The sequence below is a fragment of the Microcaecilia unicolor genome, chromosome 10 (genome assembly GCF_901765095.1).
Source record: "Microcaecilia unicolor chromosome 10, aMicUni1.1, whole genome shotgun sequence".
Classification (NCBI taxonomy): Eukaryota; Metazoa; Chordata; class Amphibia; order Gymnophiona; family Siphonopidae; genus Microcaecilia; species Microcaecilia unicolor.
Genome location: NC_044040.1, coordinates 423,726 through 437,442, shown reverse-complemented (window position 1 = coordinate 437,442; position 13,717 = coordinate 423,726). Strand labels below are relative to the sequence as shown.

Below are 13,717 nucleotides of genomic sequence, written 5' to 3'. Positions count from 1 at the left end.
GTCTGACATTGCTACCTGGATGTCTCACCACCATTTGAAACTAAACATGGCCAAGACTGAACTTCTTATCTTTCCCCCCTAAACCCATCTCTCCTCTTCTCTGATTTTCTATTTCTGTGGAAAACATTCTCATCCTCCCTGTCTCATCAGCTCATAACCTTGGGATCATCGTTGACCCCTCTCTCTCTTTCTCTGCACAAATCCAACAGATTGCTATAACCTGTCATTTTTCTCTACAATATCACCAAAATTCTTCCCTTTCCTTTCAGAGTAAACTACCAAAACCCTTATTCAGACTCTTATCACCTCATGCTTAGACTACTGCAACTTACTTCTCACAGGTCTCTCACTAAGCCATCTCTCTCCCCTTCAATCTGTTCAAAATTCTGCTGCACAACTTATATTCCACTAGTATCACTATGCTCAAATTAACCCTCTCCTCAAGTCATTTCATTGGCTCCTTATCTGTTTCTACATACAATTCAAACTCCTCTTATTGACTTACAAGTGCATTCGATCTCCAGCTCCTCAGTACCTCTCCACTCTTCTCTCCCTACACTCCTCCCTGGGAACTCTGTTTATTTTATTTATTTATTTATTTATTTATTTACGTCAATTTATATACCGTATCTTATTGCTACTGCAAGACAGAACGGTTTACAATTTATAAAAAGAAGCAATACAATAAGTACAAATTGGACAAACATTAGAACTCCAATCATTACAGGAAAGCACAGCAAACCCACAAACTAGCTACATAAGATGAGAACAATATAACTCATGATTAGTACACAGGAGAACACCGCAAATACAAAATTAAATACATAATATAATCTACACAGACAGATAATACAGTTTTGACTTAGTATATATTACAGATGCCCAATTTATAACCTTTCTTCCATTATTCTAAATTCTGATCTACATACTCGATAAAGTAGAAGGTTTTCAAAAGTTTCCGAAAATGAAAGTAAGATTTCTCAAGTCTGATCTCTTTTGGAAGGCCATTCCAAAGAGAGGGAGACAAATAGAAAAAAGCCGAATTCCGTGTAGATTCCCATCTAGCCCTAGTGAGAGGAGGAATCACTAACCTGTTGTCTGTCAGGGATCTAAGGGTTCGTGTGGCAGTGTAAGGAATAGTTAGATTTGACAGATAGTCAGGATTTAGTGTATAAAAAGCCTTATTGAGTAAGTCTCTCTTATCTGTACCCTTCTCCTCCACTGTGAACTCCAGACTCCATTCCTTTCACCTTGCTGCACCATACGCCTGGAATAGACTTCCTGAGCCAGTACGCCAAACTCTATCTATGGCCATATTCAAATCTAGGCTAAAAGCCCACCTTTTGGAGGATGCTTTTAATTCCTAACTCCTATTCACTGTTTGTCTGTCTTGATTAAATTGTAAGCTCTGTCGAGCAAGGACTGTCTCATACCTGTTTAGTAGTGTACAGCACTGCGTACGTCTAGTAATGCTATAAAAATGATACGTAGTAGTAGTAGTAGCGGTGTGCTCTGGATCTTAACAAAAATAATCTGGCTCCTTCTGCTTTGTGTCTCTTTAGTAACATCAGGAACAATTCTATAACACAGTATCCCAAAAAGGATACCTGACAATGTTTAAAAAGCATAAGTAAGAGCCACTCAGTCTATGCTGAGCGCCACAGATACTAACAGAGGAGACATTCTTCAACCAGACTTCTTTGAGATTTCTTTTTAGCTAAAGGCAAATAGTAGGCCTTAGATAACGGGGTCATAGATTCTTCTGGTATTATTCATTAATATATTATTTTCAAACAAATATAATATACTTTGATATAGGAAAAATAATGAAGAAAAAAATAAACAACATAACTCCATGAAGAAATAGCTACACTCTCCAGCAAAGTAGTCTAGCGTTTCTTTAAACACTGACTGCTGCAGACTGAATTAAACATGGATATTCAGTGCTGAGCTAATCCGGGACTTTTGCAGCCACCAGAAGTTATCTGAGTCTAGTGGACCCTCAGTTCCAGTACCCAGAAAACTACTGAGCAAGTTAGGACTACTGTTTCTGCTCTCTTACTTATTCAGTGCTGGAACCAGATAACAGCTGGACATCAGAGCCACCTGGATAACTTCTAGGTCCCCAGAAATCCCGGCAGTAGCTGGAGACTGACGCAGTGCTCACAGCAGACTTTCAACAGCACCCTCCAGTTTACTGTCACTGAACATCTGCTCCAGACCGTCACAGCACCATTAACCACACAGAAGACTCTTCTGTCTGCTTAACTAGAGCTTAATATCGACCCCTGAGTAATCGGCGTGGAGCTGGGGATGGCGCTTGCTTGTTTCACTCGGGCCCCACAACCAAAAGACATTCCAAAATTTCACTCATTGTTTCACGTGTGATGAACAAAAGTCATTGTTGTATTTGGTTTTAGTTGGTTGTTCTATGTTTTATTTTTCTATGTAATTGATGTTAACTACATTGATCAGACTGGTTCTGTAACACCATATTATGCATGTTAAATAAATAAATGATTTGTGTGAATTAACTCACACGGCAGAGGATGCAGAAACAATCTAAATTATGGCTGCACTTTAAGTAAAAATAAAGGAGACATTTTAGTAACGTACTGATTGCATTATTTTGCTTCCCAGAATATAGAAATACAGCAGAGATAATACAATATGGAGTGAAAAATAATACAACATTCCTGGCATGCACTGTGAAATCTCCACAGGCATCTGTCAAGTGGCTGATACAAAAGGAGAATGATCGCAGGAAAGAGGTCAGTGGCACAGCTCGGCATCTCCAAGTAACTAGTGGGAGTAAATTTTCAAAAACTGGAGATCCCTTCTTAACTAGTTACAGTAATAAACTTAAGCAACCTAAGTCAGCTATTATTGGCTGAGAGATGTACATGTAGAGTACACATTTTCCTTTCTATTGAAAATGAACCCAACAAGCATCATCTCACGTCACAAGGATACAGTCTATGTCCATTTCTCTGTTACAATAGGTAGGGTCACAGAATACTAATTCATAGTGCTTTTTAATCTAATGCAGATAACTGTGACCTGCTGAATGAAAAGGTACCAAAAGTGGGGTATAAGACTTATTTATACCACAAGATAGAGGGATATCAACTGCAAAATCCTGTCAAATTTAGCCTCAGGTATGGACTAATTATGTCTTTTAAAAATGAAAAACATATATCAATAAAAAGAAATAATTAACTCCAAAAATCACATTCCTCACTTTAAACACTTGCAGTTTTAGGCTGGAGACAAAGATGGGAGCAATCTCAGTTGCTGGTCCATCCTTGTGGAATGCCCTGCCGGTACATTTGAGATTTTATAAAAATATTCAGTAATTTAAACGTCTTTTGAAGACACATTATTTTGTAAAAGCCTTTCTGGAAGAATGAAGTAGATTGTTGCTGATTGACTGTAGCTGTCTTTAACCCTTTAGTGTCCAATGTTCCCGTAATAAGCCATATGGGAACAGATTGATGGGAAGGGTAGTTAGTGGGGTTCCCCAGGGGTCTGTGCTGGGACCACTTTTTAACATATTTATAAATGACCTAGAGATGGGAGTAACTAGTGAGGTAATTAAATTTGCTGATGACACAAAGATATTCAGTCATTAAATCGCGGGAGGATTGTGAAAAATTACAAGAGGATCTTCCGAGACTAGGAGACTGGGCGTCTAAATGGCAGATGACGTTTAATGTGAGCAAGTGCAAAGTGATGCATGTGGGAAAGAGGAACCCCAATTATAGCTATGTCATGCAAGGTTCCACGTTAGGAGTCACGGACCAAGAAAGAGATCTAGGTGTCGTCATTGATGATACGTTGAAACCTTCTGCTCAGTGTGCTGCTGCAGCTGAGAAAGCAAATAGAATGTTAGATATTATTAGGAAAGGAATGGAAAACAAAAATGAGGATGTTATAATGCCTTTGTATCACTCCATGGTGCAACCGCACCTCGAATATTGTGTTCAATTCTGGTCGCCGCATCTCAAAAAAGATATAGAGGGGCATAATCGAATGCGGAAGCCAATCTCCATGGGCGACTATCTCCGAGGACAGGTCCGCGAAGGAGCGGGACAGACCGTATTTTTGAAAAACATGGCCATCCATCCTTTGTTTCGATAATACGGTTGGTGCCGGGCAAATGCATCAGATTTGGGCAGATTTGAGATGGGCAGTATCGGTTTTCAGCTATAATGGAAACCGAAGCCGCCCAGCTGAAAAACAAACAACTCCAAGGCATTTGGTCGTGGGAGGGGCCAGGATTTGTAGTGCACTGGTCCCCCTCACATACCAGGACACCCACCGGGCACCCTAGGGGGCACTTGTAAAAAGTAAAAAAAAAATGTAAAATACCTCCCAAGTCCATAGCTCCCTTACCTTGGGTGCTGAGCCCCCCAAATCCCCCCCCAAAACCCACTCCCCACAACTCTACACCATTACCATAGCACTTATGGGTGAAGGGGGGCACCTAGATGTGGGTACAGTGGGTTTTGGGGGCAGTTTGGAGGGCTCCCATTTACCAGCACAAGTGTAACAGGTAGGGGGGATGGGCTTGGGTCCACCTGCCTGAAGTCCACTACACCCACTAACAACTGCTCCAGGGACCTGCATACTGCTGTGATGAAGCTGGGTATGACATTTGAGGCTGGCATACAGGCTGGCAAAAAAAAGTTTTTAAAGTTCTTTTTTTTTGGGTGGGAGGGGGTTAGTGACCACTGGGGGAGTCAGGGGAGGTCATCCCCGATTCCCTTCGGTGGTCATCTGGGCAGTTGGGCCACTTTTTGGGGACTAATACATGAAAAAAGGGTCCAAAAAAGCGCCCCAAATTGTCGCTACTACCGCCCCTCTTTTGTCCATTATGGGTTGAGGGCGCCCATCTCTCGGCCGATAAACACGCCCCAGTCTCGCCTTCACCATGCCTCCAACACGCCCCCGTCAAATTTTTTCATTCCCGCGACATGCTGCAGTTGAAGGCGCCCAAAATCGGCTTTCGATTATACCAATTTGGGCACCCATGAGAGAAGGGTGCCCATCTCCCAATTTGGGTTGAAATATGGGTGTCTTTCTCTTTCGAAAATAAGCCTGATAGTGGAATTAGAAAAGGTGCAGAGAAGGGCGACAAAAATGATAAAGGGGATGGGACGACTTCCCTATGAGGAAAGGCTAAAGCGGCTAGGGCTCTTCAGCTTGGAGAAAAGACGGCTGAGGGGAGTCTATAAAATAATGAGTGAAGTGGAACGGGTAGACGTGAAATGTCTGTTTATTCTTTCCAAAAATACTAGGATTAGGGGGCATGGGATGAAGCTACAAAGTAGTAAACTTAAAACAAATCAGAGAAAATTTTTCTTCACTCAATGCATAGTTAAACTCTGGAATTCATTGCCATGTAATGTGGTAAAGGCGGTTAGCTTAGCGGAGTTTAAAAAAGATTTGGACAGCTTCCTAAAGGAAAAGTCCATAGACCGTTATTAAATGGACTTGGGGAAAATCCACTATTTCTTGGATAGGCAGTATAGAATGTTTTGTACTTTTTTGGGATCTTGTCAGGTATTTGTGACCTGGATTGGCCACTGTTGGAAACAGGATGCTGGGTTCGATGGACCTTTGGTCTTTCCCAGTATGGCAATACTTATGTACTTATGTAAAATTGGACACTAAAGGGTTAATGATGGTGATATATTTATGTTTATCTGTTACCTGCTTTGGATAACAGCAGGATATAAATAAATAAAAACAAGTTGTGGAAAAAAAATTGCATCGTCCCTTTCTACTGATCCCATAGTACACAAACCTTTCAAAAATGAGAGTTTCCAAATTTACCCCTCCAAACTTTTATAGCCTTTATCTCTGTTATTTGTAATCCCATTTTGGTACCTTTACATTCAGTGGGTCACAATTTTCAAACTTCCTGCCAGGGTACAGTGTTCACAAATGCAAATTTTTTTCCAAATGCAAAGATCCTTTTGAAAACAGACCTGCTTATAAAGTTCAGAGCAGAAGCTGGATGTGATTGGTAGGGGAGGAGAGGAAGGGAACACAGCAGTAGCTGAATGTTTCTAGGAGGGAAGAGGAACAAGGCAGAAGCTGGATGGGTCTAGCAAGGGAGATGGGGAACAAAGCAGAAGAAAAATTGGACTTGAAAGAACTGGGACATGGTGGTTGAATGGGAGTGTGTGAGGGGGCAGAACAGGGAATTATAGATGGGAGAAACTGAGTGGGAATTTGGAGAGGATAGTGAGGTGAATGTGTGTGTTAGGGAATGGTGAGACTGATAAGAATTTTGAGGGGGTAGCTATGAATGGGGGGGGGGGTGTTAAATGGATTAGGACTATGAGTGAGCCTGTGAAATGGAGGTGAGAAAAAGGGGATGAAGAGGCTGAGATGTAGTGTGAATGACCTGGAGCACTGGAGTGAGGAGCACTGTTGCCTCTAAGCTCAACGGGAGTCTTCCAACTACATTCCTACCAGTAGGGGATGGTGCTTCAATATTATAATTCAAATACTAGAGACAGGCAAGTTCCCTGGAGTCCTTCAGTCTACCTGACCCTCACTATTGGAAATGTAATAGAGAAATAGCAGTTCTGCTCAGCTTATAGGGAACAGTGGAGAGGATGAGACATATTGAAAATGTACGGGGGGTATTGTGGAGGGGTATGAGAGAGGAAGGGGATGAGTCTTTGAAGGGGTTGAATGAGGGTTAAATTAGATTAAAAGATGGTGAAAGAAAGGCGGTAGGAGATAGAAGAGTCAAGGGAAGGAAGGAGAGACAGGGATAAAGTTGGGGCTGGTGAGGAGATTTGAGGCAGTGGAGGGTAGTTGAGGGCTGTGAGGGTGAGTGCAGAGGATGAAAATGGGGGTTCATGGAGTGGCTAAAGAGAGGAAATAGAAAATTAGGGAAGGAGAGATGCATAGTGGAAAATGGGTCCAGCAGAGTGGATGAGAGGGAGATAGGAAAAGCTGGTAGGGAGATGAGGGGTGAAAAGAATGAGAAGGATTTAAGGGTGGGGAAAAGGGAGAATGAGGGGTAAAATCAGAAAGGAGTGGATATAAAGGCAAAGAAGGGAAAAAGAAACAAAGATCAGTGCCAGATAGATGTAGAGATGGAAGGGAAGAAGACAAGAGGAGAGAGAAGAAATGGAAAAGGCCAACATGGAAAAGAATTTAGGAAAAGACTGATACATGGAAAGTGGAAGAGATACTGGGACCAGCCCAATTTGTAAAATGATATACTCAGACAACAAAGGTAGAAAATAATAACTTTATTTTTATCTAATACTTTTAAATGATTGAAATATTCCACTTTAGGAAATTTACATGTCACGGAATACTAGCACTAAGCAACCATTTTGGAATTGGGTCTGAGAATGAATACACCTAACTCCAAATCCCGGAAAAACAGAACATAAGAGTGGCCATACTGGATCAGTACCAATGGACCATCTAGCCCAGTATCATGTGTCTAACAGTGGCCAAACCAGGTCACAAGTACCTGGCAGAAGCCCAAATCTTAGCAACACTCCATACTACAAATCCAAGGCCAAGCAGTTTCTTCCCATGTCTGTTTCTATAGCATACTATAGACTTTTCCTCCAGGAATTTGTTCAAACCTTTTTTAAACCCAGATATGCTAACCACGGTTACTGCATCCTCCAGCAAAGAATTCCAGGGCTTAACTATTGAGTGAAAAAATATTTCCTCCTATTTGGTTTTAAAATGTTTCCAAGTAACTTTCTTGAGTGTCCCCTAGTCTTTTGTACTTTTGGGACAAATAAAAATTGATTCACCTACACTACTCAGGATTGTGTAGACCTCAGTCATATCTCCCTTCATCCATCTCTTTTCCAAGCTGAGGAGCCCTAACCTCTTTAGCCTTGCCTCATATGAGAGGAGTTCCATCCCCTTTCTCACTTTGAACACTCTTCCTTGAATTTTTTCTAATTCTGCTATATCTTTTTTGAGATACGGTGACCAGAACTGAATGCAATACTCAAGGTGAGGTCGCACCATGGAGTGATACAGAGGCATTATAGTATTATCGGTCTTATTCACCATCCATTTTGTAATAATTCCTAGCATCGTGTTTGCTTTTTTGGCCGCCACTGCACATTGAGTAGAAGATTTTAGCGTATTATCTGCAATGACACCTAGATCTTATTTTTTGGTTGGTGACCCGACCCCCCCCCCCCCCCCAAGGTGGACCCTAGCATCAGGTTACTATGATTCAGATTATTCTTTCCATTGTGCATCACTTTGCATTTGTCCACATTAAATTTCATCTGCCGTTTGGATGCCCAGTCTTCCAATGTCCTAAGGTCTTCCTGCATTATTTCACAGTCCACACGTGTTTTAACAACCTTGAATAGTTTTGTATCATCTGCAAATTTAATCACCTCACTCATCATTCCGATTTCCATATCATTTATAAATATGTTAAATAGCACCGGTCCCAGTACTGATCCCTATGGCACTCCACTGTTCACTCTCCTCCATTGAGAGAAGTGACCATTTAACCCTACCATCTGTTTTCTGTCAAATAACCAATTCCTAATCTAAACCTGAACATTGCCTCCTATCCCATGACTCTAATCTTTTCATGAGGAACTTTATCAAAAGCTTTCTGAAAATCTAGATACACTACATCAACCAGCTCACCTTTACCCACGTGTTTATTCACGCCTTCAAAGAAATGAAGCAAATTGATGAGCCAAGATTTCCCTTGGCTGAACCCATGCTGACTCTGTCCCATTAAACCATGTTTGTCTATGCGTTCTGTAATTTTATTCTTTATAATAGTTTCCAATATTTTGACCAGCACTAACGTCAGGCTTACCGGTCTGTAATTTCCTAGATCACCCCTAGAACCCTTTTTTAAAATTACGGTCACATTGGCCACCCTCCAATCTTAAGGTACTATGGATGATTTTAGTGATATGTTACATATTACTAACAGCAGATCAGCAATTTCATGCTTGAGTTCTTTGAGTACCCTTGGATGTATGATGGATAGCAGGAGGTCAGTACGGTTCTGGTTGCAAATACAAAGAGGTCCAGGGACTCTGAGACTTTCTCTTCCAACACAAGTTCAGCTGGGACATAGTTAGATTCTGAGGAAACCCATAGGTTTTTGGATGGTGAAGTTTTCCTTCAGCCCAGTTACTACTACTTATCATTTCTATAGCGCACCTAGATGTACACAGTGCTGTACACATCATATGCAGGTACCTTCTCTGTCCCTTGTGGGCTCACAATCTAAGGGGGGGGAGTTGTACCGAAGGTTAAGTGACTTGCCCAGAGTCACAAGGAGCTGCAGTGGAAATTGAGCCCAGTTCCCCAGGATCTCAGCCCACTGCATTAACCATTCGGCTACTCCTCCTGGACCACTGATAGATGGGAATGCCTAGGTCATCCTGCTGGAAAATATGCGTGTAGCCCAGTCAGAATAGCCTGGAGAAGGCATGCAGAAGGTTCACCATTCCCTCAGATGTATAAGTGCCTTCTGTCTCCTGTGCATTCCTGAACTGTATTCTTTATACCCCAGGATGTGGTAACAGCGGTTAGCATATCTGAGTTTTAAAAAAAGGTTTGGACAAGTTCCTGGAGGAAAAGTCCATAGTCTGCTGTTGAAATAGACATGGAGGAAGCAACTGTTTGCCCTGGGATTGGTAGCATGGAATGTTGCTACTGTTTGGGTTTCTGTCAGGTACTTGTCAGGCATTTTTGGAAGGGGCATTTTTTTTTCCCAGGGAGAATCCCTTTGAAAATTGCATCCTTAATGTTAGTAGTTTGTCTTCTGACTACTTAATCTAGGTCAGTGGTGAGTAAACTATTGCTTTCCTTTCTACATCCAAATGCTCAGAAATGGAAAACTGAACACGTGATCTTAGCAAATGTATCCAGCTCTGTATTCCATAAGATGCTTCTAGATGTTATCAGACTGAGCACAAGCTTATGATGTGCTCTGTGAAGCCCTTAGAGGAACTTCAAGTTCATTGTTCATAAAGATCTTTCTCCCCTGTTTTGACTGTGGGAAAATCTTTGTATAATCTACTTGCTGTTATTAAGTGTGGCCTAGGCTGTTTCTTATCATCTTCAGGCATAATTTCTTTGCATTCTTCCAGGTAAAGTTGAATGAGAGAATCATTGCTACCGACCAAGGACTTGTGATTCGTTCCATGCAAGAATCAGACCAAGGACTGTATCACTGCATTGCCTCAGAGAACAGCTTCAAGCAAACGTTAGCAAAGATCAGTTTGAAACTTCTGGAAACAGACTTCTTAAACTTTATGACTGACAAATCCCGCTGGTCTTGGGCCAGTTCTGTGAGAGGGCTGCAGTTCTACCCAAAAGATGCTATGGGAGATTTCAATCATGCAGAAATGCAAATGATTAATCAATATTGCAAAGAAAGTAGGCAGCGAACTCGAGAGGAATCAGTCCACCATAAAATGAAAGGGGATTATAGCAAGCTGAAGGCCCTCATCGAGAGCAGAAAAGGAAGAAACAGAAGAAATCGAGAACTAACAGCTTATATTTGAGTTTTGTGATACCTAAAAATAACATTTGTGAGCAAATCAAGAGCAAACACTGACAACAAATTTAGTAAATCAAAAGTAAGAACATGTTTATGAACTTAAATGTCAGAAAGCTGAATGAAAACTCGAGCAATCTCAGTGGGAGATGCTAAGAGACAATTGGTGCCATACTTATCTATGTTAGAAATAATGAAACCGTGGCTATGATAGTAAAAATGAGAGCTACAGTTTAATGCCACACTACTGACTGTTTTTGGGTGAATGGAATTTGCTTCTTGTTTCTTTTAATATTTTGTTCAAATCCAAGATTTTAAACTCTCAAAGTTTCTAATCTAGCTCAATCAATTCAGACTGGAAGAAGTAATTTTGGCATGTCAGCAAATATTTTCCATTAGATTGAACTGATGTTTCACTTGGCAATACTTTAATTAATGATTGTAATAGTCACATAGAAACCACTATTTAGCAGAGTAAAATCCGCTTAAAGTTATCCAAATCATTCATCTGATTAACTTTAAGCAGATTTGCAGCTGTCCTATTTCTTAAAGTTGGACCACTGAATATGCAGTCCCAGACTTAAAAAGACAAGTTATCCATCTAATATTATGGCAGTTTTCTAGCTGGCAATTTCCTTTACATGGAAGGCTGATCCCCTACCACTAGATGTCACACCAGCCATTTTCAACCAGACCCAGTAGGGGCAAGAGAAATTGGTGTTTGCTCCTGCCCAACTACCCCCTAGACCATGAGGAATGTGAAGGTAGGCCTGGGGCGGCCTAGTGGGGTATGGAAGGGGGCATCTCTGAGGGGAAGCAGCTGGGAGGGAGCCAGGCTTTTCTTAAGGGGTTCTCAGAGGGGGCCAGGCTTATGTTGGGGTGATGGGGCCAGGACGATGATCGGACTTGTTTGGATTTCCAAAGCAAGGCTTAGTAGAAGTCCGTCAGAGATTTGGCATGTGGACTGGGAACCATAGCGTCAATTTACCTGCAGATAAGTGCAAGTGGATTCTGAGTAGCATTGAAATTCTTGCTCTTTGGAGTCCCTTAAGAGACGCTGCTTCGATATTAGAGCATCCTACCTTGTATGAATTTTGATGAGATTTGTAGGAGTGAATATTTATAATTATTGATTATTTCACATATGCACACAGATTGGGAGATCCGATGATGGTGTGAATGTACACAGGGGCTTGCCTGCCTTTTTGAAAGCAATATTTATTGTTGTTACTTAGCGGTGGGTTTAGGCTGTCATTGTGATAACTACCTTCTCCCCTCTTATTTTGAGGGTGGTGGATGGGACACTGAGGACTCCCAAATACACATTAATAATTTAGGTTTGTTTACTGTTTTTAATCTTGTCAAAACTCACAGAGTTAATCTTTGTTGTTGTTTTAATTTTACAAGAAGAACAACTTATTAGCAACCAAAAACTGACACACTCAGAAGAGGGTTTGTGTTCAACTTGTCCAGGAAAGATCTGCTTGTAGCCATACCCAGAAGTGTGATCGGTATGACAGAACACCCTCTATGAATAGACTTCTGAGCTGTTGCTGACATGAGTATTTTAATGTACTCAATCCTTTTATCTGTGAGCTGATCAACACAGCGAGATAAAGCCGTAGTTCTGTCATTTACAATGAGAGAGGATCAACCATAGAAAATTATGAACATCTTAAAACAAATTAAGAAAAATTAAGAAAGAAAGAACATGTATATAGAGTCAGGTTAATATTTAGCAAGTGTGAGAGATGGGGGGGGGGGGGGTTTGAACAATAGTTATGGTTATTTTTCTGTGTGTGTGTACATTTGGCTGCTGAAAATTCCTACAGACTGTCTCAGCTTTAGAGGCAAGTTGGAGGTAGCGTGGAGACAACTACCAGTCTCAACATAAGCCAGCAACATGCAATCACCATTAATAGAGCTGTGTGGTTTAATGTAGGCCAGTTAAAGTACAGTAACATAGTAGATGAAAGTAGATAAAGACCTGTATGGTCCATCCAGTCTGCCCAACTTCTTCCCTACCCCACAATACCTCATGCACTGAAATTATAAGCTTTCCTTCTGTGCTTTCCAAATGTAGCCTGTTATGTCCGAGTGTTATCTTTATGCTCATTTTCCGTTTTCCCCTATTTTATATCTTCTTTTTCCAAACTACACAGACAATTTTGATTTGTGGTATATCAAATACATTTGATACCTGAGCTGTTGGTTGTATATTTGCTGCTATTAGTCAATGCTATCGATGTGTATTCACTGTCTATCACATGTTAGTTTTCACTGTCTAAAAAGGTGAGCCTGTTTGCATTTTCAAAGGGATTGTAACAGGAAAACAAGTGCTTTATCTGCAGAAATGGCACTTTTGGAAATTAGCACCCTCCCTCCCCCCCCCCCCCCCCCCCCCCAAGAGGCTGAAGATGGGGTCAAACTGCACAGGGGTCAAAGCAACTTTATTGTTAATTCTATGCATGCACTTCCCGGTTGGAAATTTATACCTTCAAACTCCACTCAAACATAAGGAACCAGAAGCCCCACTGGGGATATAAATGTATCTCCAGGAATATGCCTCTGTGTAGCTAAGAGGGAAACAGGTCTATGTCCCAGCCACATTCCATCCCATATATGTAAGTGGGAGACATGTCTATGTCCTGGCTATATTACACCTCATGTATGTACAGAGTGAGACATGTCTATGTCCCAGCCACGCGCCACCTCATGTATGTAAGAGGGAGACACGTCTATGTCCCGGCCACGTTCCACCTCATGTGTGTAAGTGGGAGACATGTCTATGTCCCGGCCACGCTCTGCCCAATGTATGTACAGAGGGAGACATGTCTATGTCCCGGCCAAGCTCCACCACATGTATGTAAGAAGGAGACACGTCTATGTCCCAGCCATGTTCCACCTCATATATGTAAGTGGGAGACATGTCTATGTCCCGGCCACGTTCCACCTCATGTATGTAAGTGGGAGACATGTCTATGTCCCGGCCACGTTCCACCTCATGTATGTAAGTGGTACCTTCTTCAATTAGACTACTACAAGTCTTATACATAAGTCAGAATATCTGTCCTTTTTATTAATAATAATACCACACATCACCACTAAGTCCCACACTTCTCACATCAAGTCCCATAAGATAGTCCGTTATACAGGAAATAAAGTCCAAAA

General features: G+C 41.4%; 1 protein-coding gene across 1 annotated transcript in view; it reads left to right on the top strand.

The window, feature by feature from the left end:
- Positions 1 to 12,241, top strand: part of SEMA3C (semaphorin 3C) — a 154,494-nt gene extending 142,253 nt beyond the window's left edge. Inside the window, exons 17-18 of the mRNA XM_030215781.1 lie at positions 2,641 to 2,771; positions 10,137 to 12,241. Coding sequence (XP_030071641.1) covers positions 2,641 to 2,771; positions 10,137 to 10,553 — 548 coding nt within the window. The 3' untranslated portion in view covers positions 10,554 to 12,241. The remainder of the gene's footprint in view (positions 1 to 2,640; positions 2,772 to 10,136) is intronic.
- The last annotated feature ends 1,476 nt before the right edge of the window (positions 12,242 to 13,717 follow it).